The sequence below is a fragment of the Monodon monoceros genome, unplaced genomic scaffold, assembly GCF_005190385.1.
Source record: "Monodon monoceros isolate NGI ecotype Baffin Bay Population unplaced genomic scaffold, NGI_Narwhal_1 Super_Scaffold_20, whole genome shotgun sequence".
In the NCBI taxonomy this organism is placed as follows: Eukaryota; Metazoa; Chordata; class Mammalia; order Artiodactyla; family Monodontidae; genus Monodon; species Monodon monoceros.
In genome coordinates this window covers 2,568,915-2,589,681 of record NW_021703777.1, presented here as the reverse complement: position 1 = coordinate 2,589,681, position 20,767 = coordinate 2,568,915, and the positions used below count along the sequence as shown (strand labels likewise).

General features: G+C 39.0%; 3 protein-coding genes across 8 annotated transcripts in view; 1 reads left to right on the top strand and 2 right to left on the bottom strand.

Moving 5' to 3' along the window:
- Positions 1-445, bottom strand: part of ETFDH (electron transfer flavoprotein dehydrogenase) — a 34,253-nt gene extending 33,808 nt beyond the window's left edge. Inside the window, exon 1 of the mRNA XM_029234984.1 lies at positions 222-445. Within this exon, the coding sequence (XP_029090817.1) occupies positions 222-255 (34 nt within the window). The 5' untranslated portion in view covers positions 256-445. The remainder of the gene's footprint in view (positions 1-221) is intronic.
- A 391-nt stretch (positions 446-836) lies between these two features.
- CUNH4orf46 (chromosome unknown C4orf46 homolog) lies at positions 837-3,918 on the top strand. The gene is made up of 2 exons (XM_029235716.1): positions 837-1,075; positions 2,419-3,918. Exons 1-2 carry the CDS (start codon positions 875-877, stop codon positions 2,572-2,574), a joined length of 357 nt encoding a protein of 118 aa, XP_029091549.1. The 5' UTR covers positions 837-874; the 3' UTR covers positions 2,575-3,918.
- Positions 3,919-7,983: 4,065 nt separating this feature from the next.
- Positions 7,984-20,767, bottom strand: part of RXFP1 (relaxin family peptide receptor 1) — a 97,415-nt gene continuing 84,631 nt past the window's right edge. For 2 of the 6 annotated variants that reach the window (XM_029235206.1, XM_029235209.1), the window contains 5 exons: positions 19,934-20,005; positions 17,878-18,107; positions 15,370-15,780; positions 14,453-14,671; positions 7,984-9,182 (listed from right to left, as the gene is read on the bottom strand). In XM_029235206.1, coding sequence (XP_029091039.1) covers positions 8,881-9,182; positions 14,453-14,671; positions 15,370-15,780; positions 17,878-18,107; positions 19,934-20,005 — 1,234 coding nt within the window. In that variant the 3' untranslated portion in view covers positions 7,984-8,880. The remainder of the gene's footprint in view (positions 9,183-14,452; positions 14,672-15,369; positions 15,781-17,877; positions 18,108-19,933; positions 20,006-20,767) is intronic. The other 4 variants (XM_029235211.1, XM_029235210.1, XM_029235208.1 and 1 more) reach the window with 3 other exon arrangements.

Genomic DNA, 20,767 nt, shown 5'->3' with positions numbered 1-20,767 from the left:
TTCCGCGGCGGCGCCGTGCAGACAAGTTTCCTCCGCCCGTGACCTCTGGCCTAGTTAGTTGTCAACTCTGCAGCTGGACGAGCCGGGGAGGAAGCCGGGGAGGAATCCAGGGTCCGCCGGGCGCTGACCGCGCGACCTCTGCCTTGGTTCCACCCAACGACGCGGGCCCGGGCTGCCCCGCGACCTCGCTCCCCTCACCCGCGCGCGCAGACCCCGCTCACCTGGGCAGGCCGGCCTGGCCAGCGGCACCTGCATGTTCACTGCAGTCGGTACGGGGGCGGACGCCGCGGGAGGAGCTCGGGCTCGGCTTGCCCGGGCGCGAGACCTCTAGGCCACGAGGGGCGCCATCGCCCGCCTGCACGCGCGGAGACTCCGCCTCCCTCCTCAGCGACTGCTCCGCCTTCACGGCGCTCCCGCCTCCCTCTTGCTGTGCACTGACGCCGCGCGAGACGCGACGAAGGCAGTGCTTCCGGGTCACGGACTGAGGGGGCAAGGGAAGAGACTCCAAGTCCCGGCGCCGCCCGCGGCTGCAGGCGGCGCGGCCTCTCACCGGGGCGCGCGGAGGCCGCCGGAGCTCTGGGGGGCCGAGACCACCAATCCCAGGGTGCTTCGCGCGCGCAGTGCCAAGAAGGTGGGGCGGAGCGGCGCGCACGGCACCCTGGGAGGTGTTGTCTTCCGCTCCGGGAGCGCAGAGCGGCCCGAGGCGCACTCACTGGCACCTGATTGGCTGTGCCGAGAAAGTGACAGGGCTTCGCGGCCCAGGGCCGAGAGCGGCGAGGAGGCGGGCCAGCTGGGATTTAGGCGCGAGCGGTTGAAAGTCGGTTGGTATCATCGGTTCGGCCACCGAGGTGCCGTCCCACCCCCAGCCCTCTCCATGGCGGACCCGGAGGAGCTGCGGCTTTCCCCGCAGCCGCTGCGGCTTTCCCCGCAGTCGCCGCCCTCCTCTGCCTCGTCTTCAGACGCGTCTTCAGCATCTTCCCCCGGCACCCCGGGGGGTTTGGGCCGGACGGTTCCGAACAGGAACAGCGGCCGGCCGGTGGACCCGCTGGAGGATGTGGAGCTGCAGATCGGAGACGTGAGTGCGGCCGGCGGGTCCGGGCCGGTCCCGCCCGTGTTCAGGATCCGCGTCGGGAGTCCCGGGCATCCCTCCCGCGCCGCGCCCGCGCCGGGGGTTCTTCGTGCTCGGCTGCCGGGGTCCCGTCCAGCGCTGTAACCCGAAACCGCGCAGTTCGCATCGCCCGCCCCACCTCGTCTGCGGGGCTGAGGGCCAGGCCGTGATCCCTCTGCTGGGACTTAAGGCGCCCCCGTCCCGGTTGGCCGCCTGCCCAGAGCCCGCTGACAAGGCGATTATCTGTACGGGCGGACCCAGTCAGGACGGGTCACTCCCCGCCCGGTGGTCCAGACGGCTTCCACTAACGGGGCAGAGACCCCTCCCCGGGGTGTCTGCTGGGACGCCGGGTCTGGACGGCTTCTGTTGAACCTCCAATTTCCAAACCCCTCCTCCCCGAGGGGTCCCGGTTTCAGGATTTAAGGTCAAGTGTAGGGTGTGTCTTAACTGGGAGACCCTCCCGTGCAGATCACAAACTGCGGAGTGAACTCCGTTAATGTCTCGTTGCTCAGTCGGTATTTGTTGTTCTAGAAGATGGAGAGTGCTGCAGCAGTTTCTCTGCTGAGCAGGCTGGTTCCAAGTGAGCGCGTAGAATGCAGTGCGGATGTGTAACTTGAGGGTCTGTTCTTTGGTCTGTATGTTTTCACGGCCTGACGCGTTCACAGGTAAAGACAGTGGAGCACGGCCCTTGGTACCCACGTATCAGTAAGAGCTGTGTCATAAGACCTTCAGATACTTCTGGTACTTGGTGTCAACGGGCCCAAGGCTTCTTGTTGAGCTAAATGAGACTCTGGTGTATTTTCAACGAAAAAAAATGCTGAGTGCTCATGTCTCATCCGTCATGGATTATCTTTCTCGCAGACATACTTCCTCAAAACTTCATATAGAAGAACTTCTGGGACTTCCCGGGTGGTCCAGTGGTTAAGAATCCGCCTTGCAACGCAGCGGAGGCGGGCCCGAGCCCTGGTCTGGGGACTAAGATCCCGCGTGCCACCTGGGCATTTGAGCCGCGCGCTGTAGAGCCGGCGCCGGGCAGCTAGTGAGCCCGCGTGCCCCAGAGACGAGCCTGCCTGCTGCAACTAAGACCCGGTGCAAGCAAAGAAGCAACTAAATTTTAAAAAAAAGAAAATTTCTTAGGTTCCACGAAAGAGCTGATGTTTTAGTTTGTAGATTTTTTTACTTTGAAAGAAAATAACTTGGGCATTGGATTCGAGGTTCTAAGTTATTTTCAGGTTGGTTTATAAGATGGGGAGAGAAGTAAAAAAAAAAGCTTCTATTGTTTGACTTTTTTTTTTTTTTTATAATTTCAGGCAGCATTTTCATTAACCAAACTTCTTGAAGCTGCATCTGCTGTATCAGCTCAAGTGGAAGAGCTTGCCTTCAAATGTACAGAAAATGCACGTTTCCTTAGAACGTGGCGGGACCTCTTGAAAGAAGGCTATGATTCCTTGAAGCCTGACAACTGATTTGACTGTAATAATCCATACCACCTCATTTATGATGTGTGCACATGTACCGTGTGGATAGGATAATCACCAGCAGTTCTGTATACAGAAGATGAAATTTTTCTTGGTTTTCTTTATTTTGTGAAAACAGAATATGATGTTATTTTTGATGCTGGCCCGTTTATCTTTAAGCATTTTCTGTTCTCTAAACTTTCAAAGATTCTTCTATGGAAGTTAATTTAATCAGTAGATAATATTAATAATGCCACAGTGCTACCAGTAGCAGGTGGACCATTATTCTCTTCAGTTTGCAAGAAGATACCAAAAATGGCAGAGTTTGAAGTCGAGCTTTATTATATGGACCAATGTTAGATTCAGCTCCATTAGGCTAAGTTCCCTAGAACCAATGATTGTGTCTTATTACTTATATATGTCCAGCAGCTAGAAGTCTGTTACACAACAATCACTAAATGTTTGATGAATAAGAGTTGACAACGTAATTAAAATCTGTTTTTTCTTCCTGTTTTTAGCATAAAGATTATAATTGGTTTTCGAAAAGGTATTTGAGTCAGAACCTCATTGACCTGAAGGAAAATGTTATCTTTTTTTTAAAAACAGGATTTTGAACTTTAACTGTTGACAGCTTTTTAAAATATATGATAAATATTTTTCACCCTTCTATGACGCTTTCCAAAAAAGCTTTTACTGAAACCTGTCTTGAAAGAATGCCTATTTTTTTTTCTAAGGTTAACTGCTTTTATGGATATTTCTCATATTTGATGTTGTTATATGTTTGCTCTCTTTAAAGTGCCTTATCAAAATTGTGGCTCTGTATTATTTTGGAGCTTGGCAAGTAATAATTCTAAATATAATAATTCTAAACAAGTTACTTTTTAAAAATGCATCAAATTTAAATGGTGTAATTATTTTCCTATTATTCGATCTTCATGACAGTGTTCTATTTCACTTGTCCCGTATCTTACGTTGCGCTCCCTCTCTCTCTCTTTCTCTTTTTTGGTGGGTTTGTGTCGTATATGTCAGTGACTGAACCAACTAATTCTCTTGCTGTGTAACTTCTGGATGCCTCCGATACAGTATCTTACTTCTTTGTAGGTAAGGAGGTATGTACAGAACTATATTCCCAAGCCCCACAATGGGCCTGTGAAAGGGGACACGTGGATGGGCAAAGGATAGTTTTGTTTAGCATATTAGGTCATGGTTCGTGATTAATTTTTTTAAGTTAAGGATAACACATATGGTGTGTTCCTATACCAAAGAGATGCTTGTTTTGATATTAGAAAACTGTTTTTCTTATGTGTCATGAAAATTGCAAGTTTTAAAATGTACAAAAATAAACTTTTGTTCAAACCAAATGTTATTTCCATTTCTTTGGGTTCATTATTTTAAAACTTTTTACTGAAATATTTCAAACCTAACAGGAAAGGTGAATGATTTGAAGAACACCCATGTATTCTCATCGTGAGGATTTACTGAATTAGCATCTGGTATGTTTTCTTCAGATCTATGCATGTATGTAAATGTTAGATGCATTTGAAGCTTGTTTTGTTACCTCTTTGATCCCATCCCCTTCTTCTCTCCCCAGAGATAACCACTGTCCTAGAGATGGTGCATATTCTAGTTTGCGTTCTTGTATTTTTAATACGTATACACGTTTTCATAACACTGCAAAGTACTGTCCTGAAACTAATACTGTAAATCAACTATACTTCAGTTTAAAAAAAAAAACCTACTATTTTGTGTATGTAGTAACCAGCCTCCAGAGGGCCCCAGTGGTCTTCTCTCGCCTGAAACCCATGGCCCTGTAGAGTCTCCCACGTTGAATAGTGCTGACTTGTGTAAGTACCAGCCTATTGAGGAAATGCAGTGTGATTTCCCAGACCATACCTTTTGTCCATTTTTCTGTTATGTTTTGTGTTTCCCTTATGGATTTGTAGGTATTACATATTTTGAATACTAACTAATGATCCATTATGTATGTTTCAACCATCTTTTGTAGTCTGTGGTTTATTTTTATATTTGATTATAGAGTCTCCTTGAATAAACGTTTTTCATTTTAATTTAATCTCACCAATCTTTCATAATAGTGTTTTCTGGGTCTTGTCTAGGAAATGTTATAAAGATGCTCTCCTATATGTCTTTCCAAAAGTTAAAAAAGTTTGTTTTTAATGTTTAGGTGTTTAATCCACCTGAATTTCTTTTTGCTTATGGTTTAATTTTCGGGTCTTGTTTTGTATGTGTATAGGTGTTCCTCCAAATACCATGTTTCAAATGCTACATGTCATTCGATTGCCATATAAATGCCTCAGTCTGAGCTCTCTATTCTTTTGATCTATTTGCTTGATCTCAAGCTAAGATTTCCTGTAACTTCCCCTGTTTTGGCTGTATCATGAGTGTGATCTGTACTACTTTGGTTTTTGTGTGAGTTCCTCTCCCTGCCTCCCCCATGTATGTTTTTTTTAAGTTAGAAAAAGCATGTTAGTTGATTTCTAATTTTATTTCATTGCCATCAGCTTGGGCTAACCCTGATTTCAGGCACTGAGCCGTCTATGGACACTTTAGTTAATTCCTCTACCAAACTTATAGCTGCTAATGTTGGAGCTCACAGGCCTGCAGCTCCGCTCTGCTTATAGTTTCTGTTGCCCGGTAGGGTCCACAGAGAAGTTCATCTTATTTTCAAGAGTGGCTTTTAAAGAAAATCATCCCGTTTTATATTTCTTTTTGCTCTGCTTCATGGGAGAGATTGGGGAAGAGCTCAGAGCATAAACATTTCTTAAAGACTTCAGAAAAAAATTTAAACTTAGTAGCTCATTGCCAGCTCTATACAAACCTCAGACAATTTATTATTCTGACTGATGTAAACTTTTAAAAGCCTCAAGAGGCTGAAGTCAATAAGATGGAGTTTTTAGCATTAAAATAGTGTATTTAGTTTCAAAAGTTCCTAGTATGAAATATGCATCAGACAGTACGCTGGGAGCTTTATAGACATTATTTCATGTAACCATATTAGCTCTCTGAGGAAAGTGATATTATTCCTATCTGCAGAATAGAAAATAGGCTGAGATGAAATAATTTGCCTGAGGGCCTCTGACACCAAAACTAATATGCTTGTCTATAACATACCTAGCTACCTAGCTTTTGGTTAGACCTATTAATATTCAAGGTTGTGATTTTATTTACTCTTCCCATGTGATGGTTTATGTGTCAACTTGGCTGGACCACAGGGTACCCATATATTTTGGCCAAACATTCTGGGTGCTTGTGTGAGGGCATTTTTGGATGAGATTAACAAATTGGTAGCCTGAGTAAAACAGATTGCCCTTCATAATCTGGGTGGGCCTCATTCAATCAGTCGAAGGCCTTGGAAACATAGCTCTTCCTGCCTGATGACCTATGAACTGAGACATTAGCTTTTCCTGGTTCTACAGAGCTTCTGGCCTTTGGACTTGAACTAGAACATTGGCTCTGCAGGTTTTTGGACTTGCCAGCCTCCATAATCACATGAGAGAATTCCTTATAATAAATCTCTTTATATATGTAAATATATATATATATACACATTTGTTGAAAGCCTACCACATTCTTCATGTGGAAAATGTATTGGTATCATTCCTTGTAAGAACAGAAATGACTCAAGCCATATTTTTAACAGAATTAAAAGTTCGGGTAGTTTATTTTCAAAAGAAATCTATATAATTATTCAATAAATTTGTTATGTTTTTGATTCCAGTATTTTCATGTTTCAGACATTTGGGGGGTATTTAAAACTACCTGAAAACATTTTATTCCTATGTAATGTTTTCAAATTATGAAAGCAAAAAATTTCAATAGCTCAGAGCTAAAAAGTATCTGGTGAACTTGCTGACCACATGAACAGAAGGTAAATTCATCCCCTGATGACTTTCTCTGTAGAGTAAAAATGTCCTATAGAGTAAAACATGCGGATCTTTTCCCCCTGAAGTTCAGGTCCTGAATCATGCATTATGGCCCTTTTTTTCTTTTCCCTTAACTGCTTTATTGACATATAATTTACATACCATAAAATTCACCCATCTAAAGTGTACAATTCAGTGGCTTTTCATATATCCGCAGAGTTGTTTATCTACCACTACAATCAATTTTAGAACTTCTTTTTGCCCAAGAAGATACTCTGTACTTCTCAGGCATCATCTCTCCAACCCTCCCACCTCAGTAACCTCTGATCTACTTTGTCTCTATGAATCTGCTTATTCTAGATATATCATGTAAATGGAATCATACAGTCATTTGAACTTTTTGTGCCTGGTTTATTCGCGTTCATTGTGTTATAGCATGTGTCAGAATTTATTCCTTTTTATGGCTGAATAATATTCCATCATGTATACACCACATTTTGTTTATCTGTTCGTCAGTTCACGGGCACTTGGGTTGTTTCCATCTTTTGGCTGCTGTGAATAATGCTATGATGAGTATCTGAATACAAGGATCTGAGTCCTGTTTTCTTCTGGGTTTATACCCAAGAATGAAATTGCTATATCATATGGGAATACTATGATAAGCTTTTTTTTTTTTTTTCGGTATGCGGGCCTCTCACTGTTGTGGCCTCTCCCGTTGTGGAGCACAGGCTCCGGATGTGCAGGCCCAGCGGCCATGGCTCACGGGCCCAGCCACTCCGCGGCATGTGGGATCTTCCTGGACTGGGGCACGAACCCATGTCCCCTGCATCGGCAGGCGGACTCTCAAGCACTGCACCACCAGGGAAGCCCTATGATAAGCTTTTGAGGAATCACCAAACTGTTTTCTACAGTGACTGCATCATTTTACATTCTGACCAGCAATGTAGAAAACTTTTCAATATCCACGTCCTTGCCAATACTTGTTATTTTCTGGTTTTGTTTTTCTAAATTATTGCCCTCCTAGTACGTGCAGTGTTATCTCATTATAGTTTAATTTGTATTTTCCTAATGATTAGTGATATTGAACATGCTTATTGGCCATTTATGAATCTTCTTTGGAGAAAAGTCTATTCAAGTCCTTTGCCCATTTAATAAATTGGGTTGCTTGTCTTTTTTGTTGAGTTATAAGAGTTCTTTATATATTCTGGACATTAAACCCTTCTCAGATATATGAATGAAACTTCTTTCATTCTGAAGATTGTCTTTTCACTTCTTTTAATAATGTTTGTTGATGCACAAAAGATTTTAATTTAGATGAAGTCCAGTTTATCCATTTTTTTTCCTTTTGTTGCTCATGCTTTTGTTGTTATATCTAACAATCCATTGCCAAATCCAGGGTTTGGAAGATTTCCCATATATTTTCTTCTAAGTGATTCATGTCATATTTATGTCGTCAATTCGTTTTGAGTAAATTTTTGTATACGGTGCAAGGTAGGGGTCCAAATTCATTATTTTGCATATGGATATCCAGTTGTCCCAGCACCATTTGTTGAAAAAACTGTTCTTTCCCCATTTGATTGTCTTGGCGTCTTTGTTGAACATCAACTGACTGTTAAATATGAGGGTTTTATTTCTGGACTCTCACTTCTGTTCCACTGATCTAAATGTCTATCCTTGTTCTGGCTTTTCTGATTCATTCCTTTGCCATACTTTTATTCTCTTTTTATGATCTCATATAATGGTGCTCATTTAAAGCAAAAAGACAACTGGGAAGGAAGTGACAGAGAGGTGCTGTTTTGAGTTAATATCAGATCTCTTTTTTCATAGTAATAAATATGTTTATTGGCTCTCAAGTATACAGACTTGAAGAGAGGTAAGATGAGTTCTTAAAACAAAATGTCTGTACTTTGCTAATAATCAGACATTTTTTCTGATGCTAGTATACTGATTATTCCAAAACCGTAAACCTTTATTTAAGAGTGTCTGTGATTCTTACTTTTGCTGGTAAGCAAGACAGATAAAGCTCTACCTTAAACTAGGAGCTGCAGATGGACTTTTTATATTCTTGTAGTTAAATACAACTTAACATTGCAAATTGAAAAGATTCTATACTGTCTACTCCCAGGAATTTACTGCAGTGCCATGCACACAGTGGGTACTCAATAAATGCATGGTAAAAGAATGAATGAACCTTGAAGTAGATTTCTCTTAGTTTCCTATCCAAAATATGTATCAGTTTATACACATTATCAATATATTTTATTTCCCTTTACATGGGCATCTGTCATTTTGATTTTTTTCCAAATAACCTCATGTCCATGTAAGCTAATTTATTTTAGCCGTTATAAATTATTTTGTGGCATTTATTTTATACTAATAAATCCATCATAAAGCATCCCACAATATTCTCTGTGTAGAAATAGGTTTCAGTCGGTTATGAATAGGAATTGAGTCTAGTTGATTGAGAAATGAGTGATAATTCACAGGGGTCTGTGAAAAGAGCTGGCTTCATTAGCTCAGAAGGCATCTCCTGCAGGGGCCACATTTCTACCCAGATGAACGATGGAGCATATGTCTTCTGACTTCCTTTGCTGTCAATAGATCTTCTCTGTCTGTAGTTATACCAAAACTGATGGATCATTTCTTTGAATGGTCTTGTGGTCAGAGTATAGAGAATTGGGTTCAAAGCACTGTTGATAGGCAGAATAAAAATCACTACCCAAGACGTTATGGTACCTGGAAGAGAAAAATGAAATTCCTTGAGTGTTTATGGATGTTTACAAGGTATGGACACACCTTGTCCTTGTTTCCCCTAACCCCCCCAGCCCCCCACACTGACTTTTGAGTCTTAATTTTTTTTCCCTTAATGTCACATAATTAAATACCAAGTCTGTATGTGTTTCCAGGATGCCAGTGTTTGAGGGAGGTGCTAACACTATCAAAAACCAGGTTTTTTTGCTAAGTAGCTTTTCTCGAATACATCAACAAAAGTATTCTATTGGGTAGAAATGTGTTTTACCAAGTGATTATATATTACTTGGATATGATTCCATCTTAGGAAAAACAATATTGTTTAGTATTTGAATCATACCTTTTCAAGTGTTTTAATTATTAGATAGTACATGTAATATTTCTCAGAATATATAGACTTAGCTTTAATAGATTTCTTTTCTGCTATTTATTTGGTTTGAAAAACAGGTATGCATTTTTAGGCTTTTGACTAGATATTTATTTCAGTAAAAACATCTTTGGCTAACCTTATCTTAAAATTACTGCAGTATATATGCAACTACCTAATACTCAGATATTTATTATAATTTAATTTATGCTCTCTTCCCTCTTTTACTTATAAAATGTAAGGCACTATCGCCACCAACCATGGGATAAAGCAAAATTAAAGTTGTATGTTTATAAATTTTTAAAGTGTGAATATATATTGCAGTATACTTACAGCTAACAGGATTTTATACATTTTTTTATTGTGGTAAAATATACATCACATAAACGTTTCCATTTTAACCATTTTTAAGTGCACAGTTCAGTGGCATTAACTACATTCACATTGTTGTGCAACCATCGCCACCATCCATTTCCAAAACTTTTTCATCTTCCCACACTGAAACTCTGTACCTTTAAACACTCCCCCTCCCCCTCCCCCCTCCTCCCCCCAATCCTGACAACGCCATTCACAAACTTTTCGTCTCTGTGACTCTGACTACACTAATTACCTCATATAAGTGGAATCCTACAGAATCTGTCCTTTTGTGACTGGCTTGCTTCAGTAGCATAATGTTTTCAAAATCTATCCATGTTGCAGCATGTATCAGAATTTCCTCCCTTTAAAGGCTGAATAATAACCCATTGTGTGTATATAACTCATTTGCTTTAAGCATCCGTCCATTGATGGACCCTTGGGTTGTTTCGCTCCCACATTTTGGCTACTGTGAATAATGCTGTCATGAACATGGGTGTATGAATGTCTGTTTGATTCCCTGCTTTCAATTCTTTTGGGTATATACTCAGGAGTAGAATTGCTGGGTCACACGGTAATCCTATGTATAAGTTTTTGAGGACCCACCATACTGTTTTCTACAGCAGCTGTGCCATTTTACATTCCTACCAGCACAAGAGTTCCAATTTCTCCACATCCTTGCCGGTACTTGTTATTTTCTGTTTTTGAGAACGGCCATCCTAATGAATGTGATGCGCCTTATTTTTAAATATCAAGAGTGCCTTCTTCTGTCGTCTCTCACACTCTGGGGTAATGTTCCCTAAATTGCTATGTATTTCAGGAAGAAAAATTTCTTATGTTCTAAAAAAAAAATGAAGTAATTATTTGATAATCATTTTGACCTGTGTTCCTTTCTGGTCATCTTAAGCATGGGATTATCAGAATTTCAACACAGTGAGTATAATTTATTGGAATCATTGTTCCTTTGTTCCCATAGTCACTATGTTTTTTGGCATTTGTGGAAAAAATTGAACATGTGGCAGCCTCCAGCTTGCACCAGGAGAAGCTGTAGCCCTCGCCATGCTCTGGTTCCAGCCCCCCACCCCTCAAGGCAGCAGCTGCCAGTGGCCCAGGAGAAACCCTGGCTCACATGGGGCTCTGACTGTAGCCCCTTCGTCTCCAACCCCCAAACCCCCACCAAGGCGACGGGCCTGACATGCCCCAGGAAAGCCCTTGCCCCTGTTTGTTTCAGATTCAACTCTCCCACCAAAGCCACTGGGCATGTGCAGACCGCATAGGGGTGCTCCCACATAAGGACACAAATCAAGCTCAGGATAGGCAACTGTTTTGCCTAATTTCACAGAGACAAACAGAGAAAGTCAAACAAAATGAGATGACAGAGGACTATTTTCCAAATTAAAGAGCAAGATAAAACCCCAGGAGAAAAACCAAAAGAAGTGGAGATAACTAAGTACCTAACAAAGAATTTAAAGCAATGGTCATAAAAATGTTCACCCGCCTTGGGAAAGGACTAGAGGAGCACACAACTATAACAAAGAAACAGAAAATGTAAAAGAGAACCAATCAGAGCCGAAGAATGCAATCACTGAAATGAAAAATACACTAGAGGGTATCAACAGTAGAGTAAGCGATACAGAAGAATGAAACAGAAGAATCCTTAGCAACCTGGAAGACAGAATAGTGTAAATCACTCAATCAGAATAGCAAAAAGAAAAATATAACTTAAAAAAAATGAGGATAGTTTAAAGGACCTCAGAGACAGCGTCAGGTGTACTAACATTTGCATTATAGGGTTCCCAGAAGGAGAAAAGAGAGAGGAAGGGGGCAAAAAATGTATTTGATTAAATAATGGCTGAAAATTATTTAATTTAACCTGAAGAAGGAAGCATCTGATCCAGGAAGCACATAAAGTCCCAAACAAAATGAACTCAAAGAGATCCACACTAAGACATATAATAATTAAAATGGCAAGAGTTAAAGCGAGAATTTTAAAGGCAGCAAGGGAAAGGCAAAGAGTCACATACAAGGGAAACCCCATACGGCTACCAGCTGACTTTTCAGCAGAAATTTGCAGGCCAGAAGGGAGTGGCATGATATATTTAAAGTGTTGAAAGAAAGGAAAAAACCTATAATCAAGGATACTGTACCTGGCAATGTTATCATTCAGAATTGAAAGAGCAGCAGCCACATAGCACAGTGAGATCAGCTCGGTGCTTTGTGGTGACTTACAGGGGTGGGATAGGGAGGGTGGGAGGGAGGCTCAAGATGGGGGGCATATGGGGACATATGCATGCATATGGTTGATTCACTTTGTTGTACAACAGAGACTCACACAGCATTGGGAAGCAATTGTACTCCAATAAAGATGTATTAAAAAAAAAAGAGTTTCCCAACAAGCAAAAACTAAAAAAATTCATCACCACTAAACCAGCCTTACAAGAACCGTTAAAGTGAAAAAAAAAAGGCCGTAATAAAAAGTAAAATATATGAAGGAAGAAAACCTTACTGATAAAGGCAAATATAGAGTAAAGGCAGTGGATCAAGTACTTAAAAGAGCTAGTACTAAGATTAAAACCAAAAGTTTGTAAAGTCAAAATCAACTATAATTACAATAAACAGTTAAGGGATACATATAAAGATGTAAAATATGATATTAAAACAAACCTTCAGGGGGAAATAACAATGTAGAGCTCTTAGAATGCATTTGAACTTAACTATCAGTTTGTGTGTGTGTGTGTATACATATATGTAATATATATATAATATATATATAATATATATATTATATATATATATATATACGGCATGGTAACTACAAACCATAAAACAACAATAGATACACACACAAAAAAGGGAAAGGAACCCAAATTATAACACTAAGGAAAATCGAGGGAATATGCTAAAAGAAGACAAGAACAGAGAAGAACTACAAAAACAACCAGAAAACAAGTAACAAAATGACAATAAGTACATACCTACCAATAACCACTTTAAATGTAAATGGACTAAATGCTCCAATAAAAAGCCATAGGGTTGATGAATGGATTAAAAAACAAGCCCCATCTCTATGCTAGCTACAAGAGAGTCACTTCAGAGCAAAGATACACACATTCTGAAAGTGAAGAGACAGAAAAAGATATTCCATGCAAATGCAAATGAAAAGAGAGCTGGGTTAGCAATACACATATCAGACAAAATAGACTTTAAAGAGAAGTCTGTAACAAAAGACATAGAAGGGCACTTACATAATGATAAAGGGGTAAACCCAAGAAGAGGCTATAACATTTGTAAACATACGTGCACCTAACATAGAAGCACCTAAATATGTAAAGCAAATATTATCAGACATAAAGGGAGAAATTGACAGTATTAGAAGATGGTAGGAGACTTTAATACCCCACACACATCAAGGGCTAGATCATCCAGACAGAAAATCAATAAGGAAACAGTGGCTTTAAGAGACACATTATACCAGTTGGACTTAATAAATATCTACAGAACATTCCATTAAAAACAGGAGATTACACATTCTTTTCAAATGTGCATACAACATTTTCCAGGATAAATCGCATGCTAGGCCACACAACAAGTCTTAGTAAATTTAAGAAGGCTAAAATCATATCAAGCATCTTTTCCAACCACAATAGTATGAAACTAGGAGCCAATTACAGGAAGAAAAGTGGGAAAACACAAACGTGTAGACTAAACAACATGCTACTAAAAAACCAATGGGTCAACAAAGAAATCAAAAGGGAAACAAAAAATTACCTTAAGATGAATGAAAACAGAAACACAACCCTCCAGAATCTATGAGACACAGCAAAAGCAGTTCTAAGAGGGAAGTTTACAGTGATTCAGGGACACGCCAAGAAACAAAAAAATCTCAAATGGACAACCTAACTTTCTAATGAAAGGAACTAGAAAAAGAACAAACAAGGCCCAAAGTTAGTAGAAGGAAGGAAGTAATAAAGATCAGAGCAGAAAGAAATAAGAGACTAAAAAGTAGTCAAAAAGATCAGTGGAACTAAGAGTTCGTTTTTTGAAAAGATAAAATATTGCTAAATCTTTAGCCAGATTCATCAAGAAAAAAAAGAGAAGGGATCAAAATAAATAAAATTAGAAATGAAAAAGTAGAAGTTACAACTGATATCACAGAAGTACAAACAATCATCAGAGAATACTACTAACAGTTGTATGTCAACAAATTGTACAACTTACAAGAAATGGATAAATTCCTAGAAACATAAAAACTTATAATAGTGAATCAGGAAGAAATATGGAAAAAGGTATTCCATGCAAATGGAGATCAAAAGAAAGCCAGAGTAGCAATACCCATATCAGACAAAATAGACTTTAAATGGAAGACTGTTACAAGAGACAAAGACTGACACTACCTAATGATCAAGGGATGAATGCAAGAAAAGGATATAACAGTTATAAATGTATATGCATCCAACATAGAATCACCTAAATATATAAGGCAAATATTAATGGACAGATTTTTAATTTCTTTACAGGAAGAAAAAATTCATACCTGGTATTTCTACCTGAAGCAATGACAGAAATTTCAGTATAAAGATGGGTATCCAGCATAATGCATCGGTAAAAACAATAAAGAAAAAACGTTTGGCAAGGATCATCTCTTTCCTAACTTGATTCCGTACTTCGGTTGCCGTTATGGCACTTTGATGGATGCTGTAAAACATGCTTCCATAGGAAAAAACTATGGTGATAAATGCTGCTAAGTTAATACCTATAAAGAACACAAAGATGATGATTAATGAATAAGCACATTCTTTCAGAACAAGCAAACATACCCTTAGCTGTCATTGTAAAGGAGAAGATACAAAGACCACAATGTGTTTTTTGTTCTTTGTAAGAATTACTAAGGCGCAAAAATCATTAATTAAAAAATTCTAAATATTGTTGAAGCTATAAGAATGATGAAATGTTTATTTTTAAAATGGCATATTAAAATTAGATTATAGTGATTCAATGACTATCTTGGGCTTATTAAATTAATCTGTCTTGTGTTAATTTTTTTGGTAATTCCATTACTTCGTTATATTTTGAGAATAGTTTTCACAAGAGGACATACTTGGTTGTCTGCTCCCAAGCCAAAGACTTGTGTGGCTACTTTGGATTTGTTCATATCATAAAGGCAAAGAGTTAAAATATGTTTTCCTTAGTATTATTAGGGTGATTGCATGAAATGCAAGTGTTTAGCATCTTGTCTTTTATTCAAGTGTATCATATAAGAATTGATATGATGAAGTGGTAATTTAGAAAAAATAATCCCTTTAGGGGATTCTGATACAATCCACCCTCAATGTCCATTCTGGTTAGAAGATCTGAAATAGAAAGTTGTAAATATTAAAAGGCATAATGAGATTCAGATTGTGATTTATTCTAGCATTTGAATGAAAGGGCTTCTAATACAGAGTTTCTTACCGAGAAAAATTGCCACTGAATAAATCTGGGCTCCAGTACTTTCTGTATCTTCTGAATGAAGAGGGAAGCATACCCCATTGGTGCCGTAGTAGTTTTTGAAAAATTCTTTATTGCTCAGTGGAATGAAAGCCACGATAAAACCGATAATCCAAATGAGAATCAAAACTGTAATGGTTCTGCATTTTCCAGGTCTTAAACATCTGAAAGGATATACAATGCAGATATATTTTTCCACTGTCAGAAACGTTAAAAGTAACACTGATACTTCTGTGGACAGAATGGCCAGGGACCCCAGGAGCTGGCAGTGAATACTCTCCATCCACAGCTGTGCGTGCTTGTTGTATTCTCCTCGAAACTTCAGGTCAAAGGCTCCGATCACAAACAAATAGATTCCCATCAGGCAGTCGGCACCTACAGGGATCAGTGAATTTCACAAATTTAGAGAAATAAATAGGTAAGATGGAGTTATCATTAAGCAGAATTTTTTAAAAATGTATTTATCTATTTATTTTTGGCTGCTTTGGGTCTTCGTTGCTGCGCGCGGGCTTTCTCTAGTTGCGGCGAGCGGGGGCCACTCTTCGTTGCGGTGCACGGGCTTCTCATCGCGGTGGCTTCTCTTGTAGCGGAGCACGGGCTCTAGGCGCACGGGCTTCAGCACTTGTGGCTCGCGGGCCCTAGAACACAGGCTCAGCAGTTGTGGTGCACGGGCCTGGTTGCTCTGCGGCATGTGGGATCTTCCCGGATCAGGGCTCGAACCCGTGTCCCCTGCATTGGCAGGCGGATTCTTAACCACTGTGCCACCAGGGAAGCCCCAGAAATATTTTTAATATTAGCCCCAAATAGCCAAGTTCCTTGTATCTTGGGGGCGGGGGAGGGAAGTTTTATTCTAAGAGTTCATTTATGGGTAAGGACCACTTCATCAACTCTCCCTGCTAAGCACTCTTAGAGCACCCTCTGCAGCCAATTATGTAATCATTCCTCTGTTTTCGTCTAATACACAGTCTGTAAGAGCAGGAGTCTTGTCTGTTTTGCTTTCTGTTCTAGTCCCATCACCTAGCAGTGCTGAGTAAATGAGTAAAATGCATGAGCATTCAATTAGGGACAAGATTGGGAAGTTATAATTTGGTTCATCTCTTCCATGGAAATTCTCCCAGCTTAAGAAACTTAAGTCATTCAAAATCCCAGAGAAAGTAATCCAGAAGTTGCTATGACAGAGTAATGACTATGAATTTTGAGGTCTGTCATTTTGAAGATGTGAATAATTATGAAGTGCTCTGTAGTCAGTATAATTCTGAGGGGCTTCAGTGAGTCACCCAGGGGTGGTCGAAGCAAAACTGTTCTCTCTGATTCTTTCTTCCCATCTGAACATCTTTCTCTGTCTCTTTTCAGACTCCCCCATCCCCCACATCAGCTGTTAATGTGGTACACTTCTTGGTGTATTTGCTTTTTAAGCAGATATTACATATCAGAGAGTAGGTGAGATTTTTTATTTGACCGCGCAAGCATTCTATACAACGATCCTAAAGTCACATCACGGTATACATCGTAAGGCTGGCCCTAATCTTTAAACACCGAGGTTATCTTTCAGCCTGTATCAGGGAAATTGAGCAAACTCAAAATTGTGTAACTAACAATACAAAGTAGTAAACCATTTCTGAGTTCTGTTTCTTGGGTAGCTTGCAATGAAAAGACAGTTCGACATTATACTTTGAGTGAGGGCGAGGGTAAGACATGGCACAGCACTTGTAAAGAAGGAGAACATCGTATAGATTGATTCCTGCTTGAGGTAGGATGGGTAAATTATAGGCCACTTGACCAAGATTATAAACACCCTGAGGACTGGTTTCTTGCTTTTATTTAATTAATTAATTTATTTTTGTATTCCTCATTTAACATAATACCTTGCAATCACGTTTCAAAAACTTAAAAAATTTAATACTGCCTAAAACACTTTCTTATTTAAATATTTCAAATTATGAATGGAAAAGAATGTAGAAGCTCAGAGACCAGAAAAACAACGTTTGAAGTCAGTATCCATGAACTGGACATTCAAACAAGAAATAAACACAGCTCTGGAACCATGAAAGGGTCCAATTTGATTATAGTAAAAGATTTTACATGCTTTGATAAAATATTATTTTATTAAATAATAAAGATATTATTTATAATATCATAATTTTAAATAAATTATTTAATAATTTTAAATTCGCTTTCTTCATCAGAGAAGAAAGCAAATGAACAAAAGCTTCTTTATGAGAAAAAAATTAATGAATGAGCCCTTCATTAATCTGTGTAAGGTGGCTGAGTTTTCTTATTTTAAAAACTTATTTTCTTTCTTATCGCTAAAGTAATTTTATTTTCATTGTAGCGAACGTGAAAACAACATATAAGCAAAGGGGAGAAATTTTAAAATTCTCATAATTCTACCGCTCTCGTTACTTATTGTCTAATAGCAACGCTTTCATATATTTTGAAACTGTTATTCCTCTTCAGCCAGGAAATACTCACAGCAGAGGGAAATGATCGACATGGCATGCAGCTTGTTCTCAGACCTGATATAAGGTCGCATACAGATGACAAAGATGTTTCCAAAGCATGTAACTGCAGACACAACCCAGACGAATACTCTCTGAATAATGCTCGCCAAGAGATCCTCTAAAGATGAGATTCCATCAGTGTTTGGTTTACAGCTGCGAACATGGGGTGCATAGCCACAGTACTGGAACTTCTTAAAATAGCTGATGTGCAGAGAGAAGGGAAAAGAAGATTTTAAACTGAAGTCAGTGTCACTCTACATTCATATCTATTTTCTACATTCTCTCAGTAGAAAGAAAACGTCTTAATATGAGACTCAGAGGAATGAATGTAAAACATTAGGGATACTGAAGATTTAACCTTAAGTTTAATTCTCATTAACTTGGTTTTCAAAAGAATGTGTGGGTGAGAGCCGCAAAAAGACGTAATAAACATACAAGTGCTAGACATGTCTTAGAATATAAATCAAATGTTAGCATGTGATCAGGACAATCCACCCAAGGAAACATGTTACTGGGTTTTCAGTGTTTAGTGCATGTGTTAATAAATCCACCGTTACATAACTCCTATGGTTGCTGCAACTGATTTTTCTTTTTCAAACCCAGGGGAAGAGAATTTGTCCTCTGTGTTTCTATGGCTTTTCTAGTATAGAATTTGTGTGATCTGTAGCTACTTGCTAACAACATGCTTATCCTCACGCTAGAGTTTGGTACATAATAGGGTGTTCGATAAATGTGTGTTGAGTGAATTCTTTCATCAGTAGAGAGACCTCCCTTGTTAATAAAACACCACCGAGATAATCAGTAATTACTACTGTGCTACCACCAACACCAGCACCGTTTATTGAGCATCTTCCAAGTATCAAGAATAACTTCTCAGATCAGCTCCATGAGCTTGATGTCAGTATCACCATACAAGAAGATGACTCTTCAATGGAGGCAAATTATCTGCTAGGAAATTTTCTAATAAATGCAGAAATTAGGATTTAAATTAGATATTTCTGCCCCTAAAGCGATGTACTCTGGCAAAAAATATAAGTGATCTTTATAGTATAAGGAGTTGTAGTAAAATACAAGATAAAAATTTGACAATTATAGTATATTGTCCTGTTGTTTAACTCTTGCTGCCTGGATCCCAGGATCTGCCGTGGTTTCTGCTCAATTCGGTTCTGCTCCTTGTTTCTTGGGTTTTGTGACCTACACCATTTTCTTCCAATAAACTCTGCTTTGCTTAATTTAGTCAGAGTGTTTTATGTTGTGTGCAACCAAGGAAACTTTTATAGGCATGCTCTCTGAGGAATTATGGGAAAAAAAACTCCCAGTATCCTCCGTTAGATTTAAAATACAAGCAAGATTATAGAGTGGTGGTGACTGCCATGACACTTTCTAAATTATTGGGAACTAATTACCTTGGCATGGAGACCATTCGAATATATTTCATATATATACTGCTATATATTACATTCAATTAAAGAAAATGTTTCTGAAGCATGTAATTGATGGCATGATGAGACACACTGTTTGAATAAAAGATTTTTCCTGGTTTACCATTTTATCCATACACTCTTGCACATCATGCCCTGACACTGTGGGCAATTTTCACTGAAGAGGATTTCTCTCTTCCCTTCCTCCATTTACATGAATTATTTATAATTATTTTATGTTGTTTATGTAACTTCTTCATCTGGTCACATTTGTGCCATGTGCACAAATTACTAGCTGAGTGGACAAACGTGACTATCAGTGAGTGGCATCAGGGCTCGGGAGAGTTTACAAGCCTGAGTGGGTTCCCTCCACACTCCTGCTGTCTGACATTCAGACAAAACTCCTTTCATTCTGCCAGATCATGGAGAACTAAAAATCACCCCACCCAATACCAACGCTTTAAGAGTTAATTATTGTTTAGGCAAATTAATCAGTAGAAAATGTTAATAGATTGGATGCATTGGGCATGGAGGTATTAGCACAATACATGTGGAAACGTAAAAGACTAAAATCAAGGTGAAGAACAAGAAAAAACATCTGCTTACATGTGAGAGAGATTCGTGAGAGGTCTAAACATCCTTTGTTGGATATTTGAAATTTCAATTCCTTCTAGGCTGCTAAAAATATCAAATTAATTATCAGAAAAATGTTATGCAGGGTATAATAAAATGAGTTTTTGTGACAGACAGTTTAATAAAATTCTGTTAGTTAACACTTATTCGGAACCAAACATTCATACTTAACCTTCCCTAGGCACTTCCCCAACTCCTTTAAAAATGTTTTTATTAAAACATTTTTTTATTGAATGAAATATTCTTTAAATTCTACAGTGCTTTACAATTTTCAAAAGTTTCACACACATGATTTCATATGATCCCATAATAACCCATTTTTTTCTCCCAATGCCTTTTTGATTCTGCTATTTATATGTATATATCCTGCTTATTTGAATTTTTTGGCTTCTAATAGAGAGTGGAACAATGTTTTTTTCATAGTAACTACTCAATATATATTTTTGAAATAAATGAACAAGCATTATCTTTTAGACAATATTGCAATAGCAGAGACATTTTACATTCTTGAAGTTTTTCTAATAATTTTAAATAATAAATGTTTTTCTAATAAAATGCCATTTTACTGAGGGAACACTTAAAAGAACAGAAGTTTACCTTCTTAAGGCAATTCTTAGACCCTAACATAATTTGTGTGTGTGTGTTTATGTGTGTGTGTGTTGCAAGTAACGACTTATATCATCTAGAACATTCCATCTTGGGATAACGATGGCTATAATAAATTCTTAGATACGCAGTGCTAATGAAGGAATAAATATGCATAGATGCCTTCAGAGGATCAAGCAAACAATCCAACATAAGCTTCTG

What these genes read in the sequence shown, in the direction of transcription:
- CUNH4orf46 (XM_029235716.1), top strand. Translation starts at nt 875, where the DNA reads ATGGCGGACCCGGAGGAGCTGCGGCTTTCCCCGCAGCCGCTGCGGCTT. An exon ending in TGGAGCTGCAGATCGGAGAC is followed by an intron (nt 1,076 to 2,418) that starts GTGAGTGCGGCC and finishes TTATAATTTCAG; the next exon opens with GCAGCATTTTCATTAACCAA.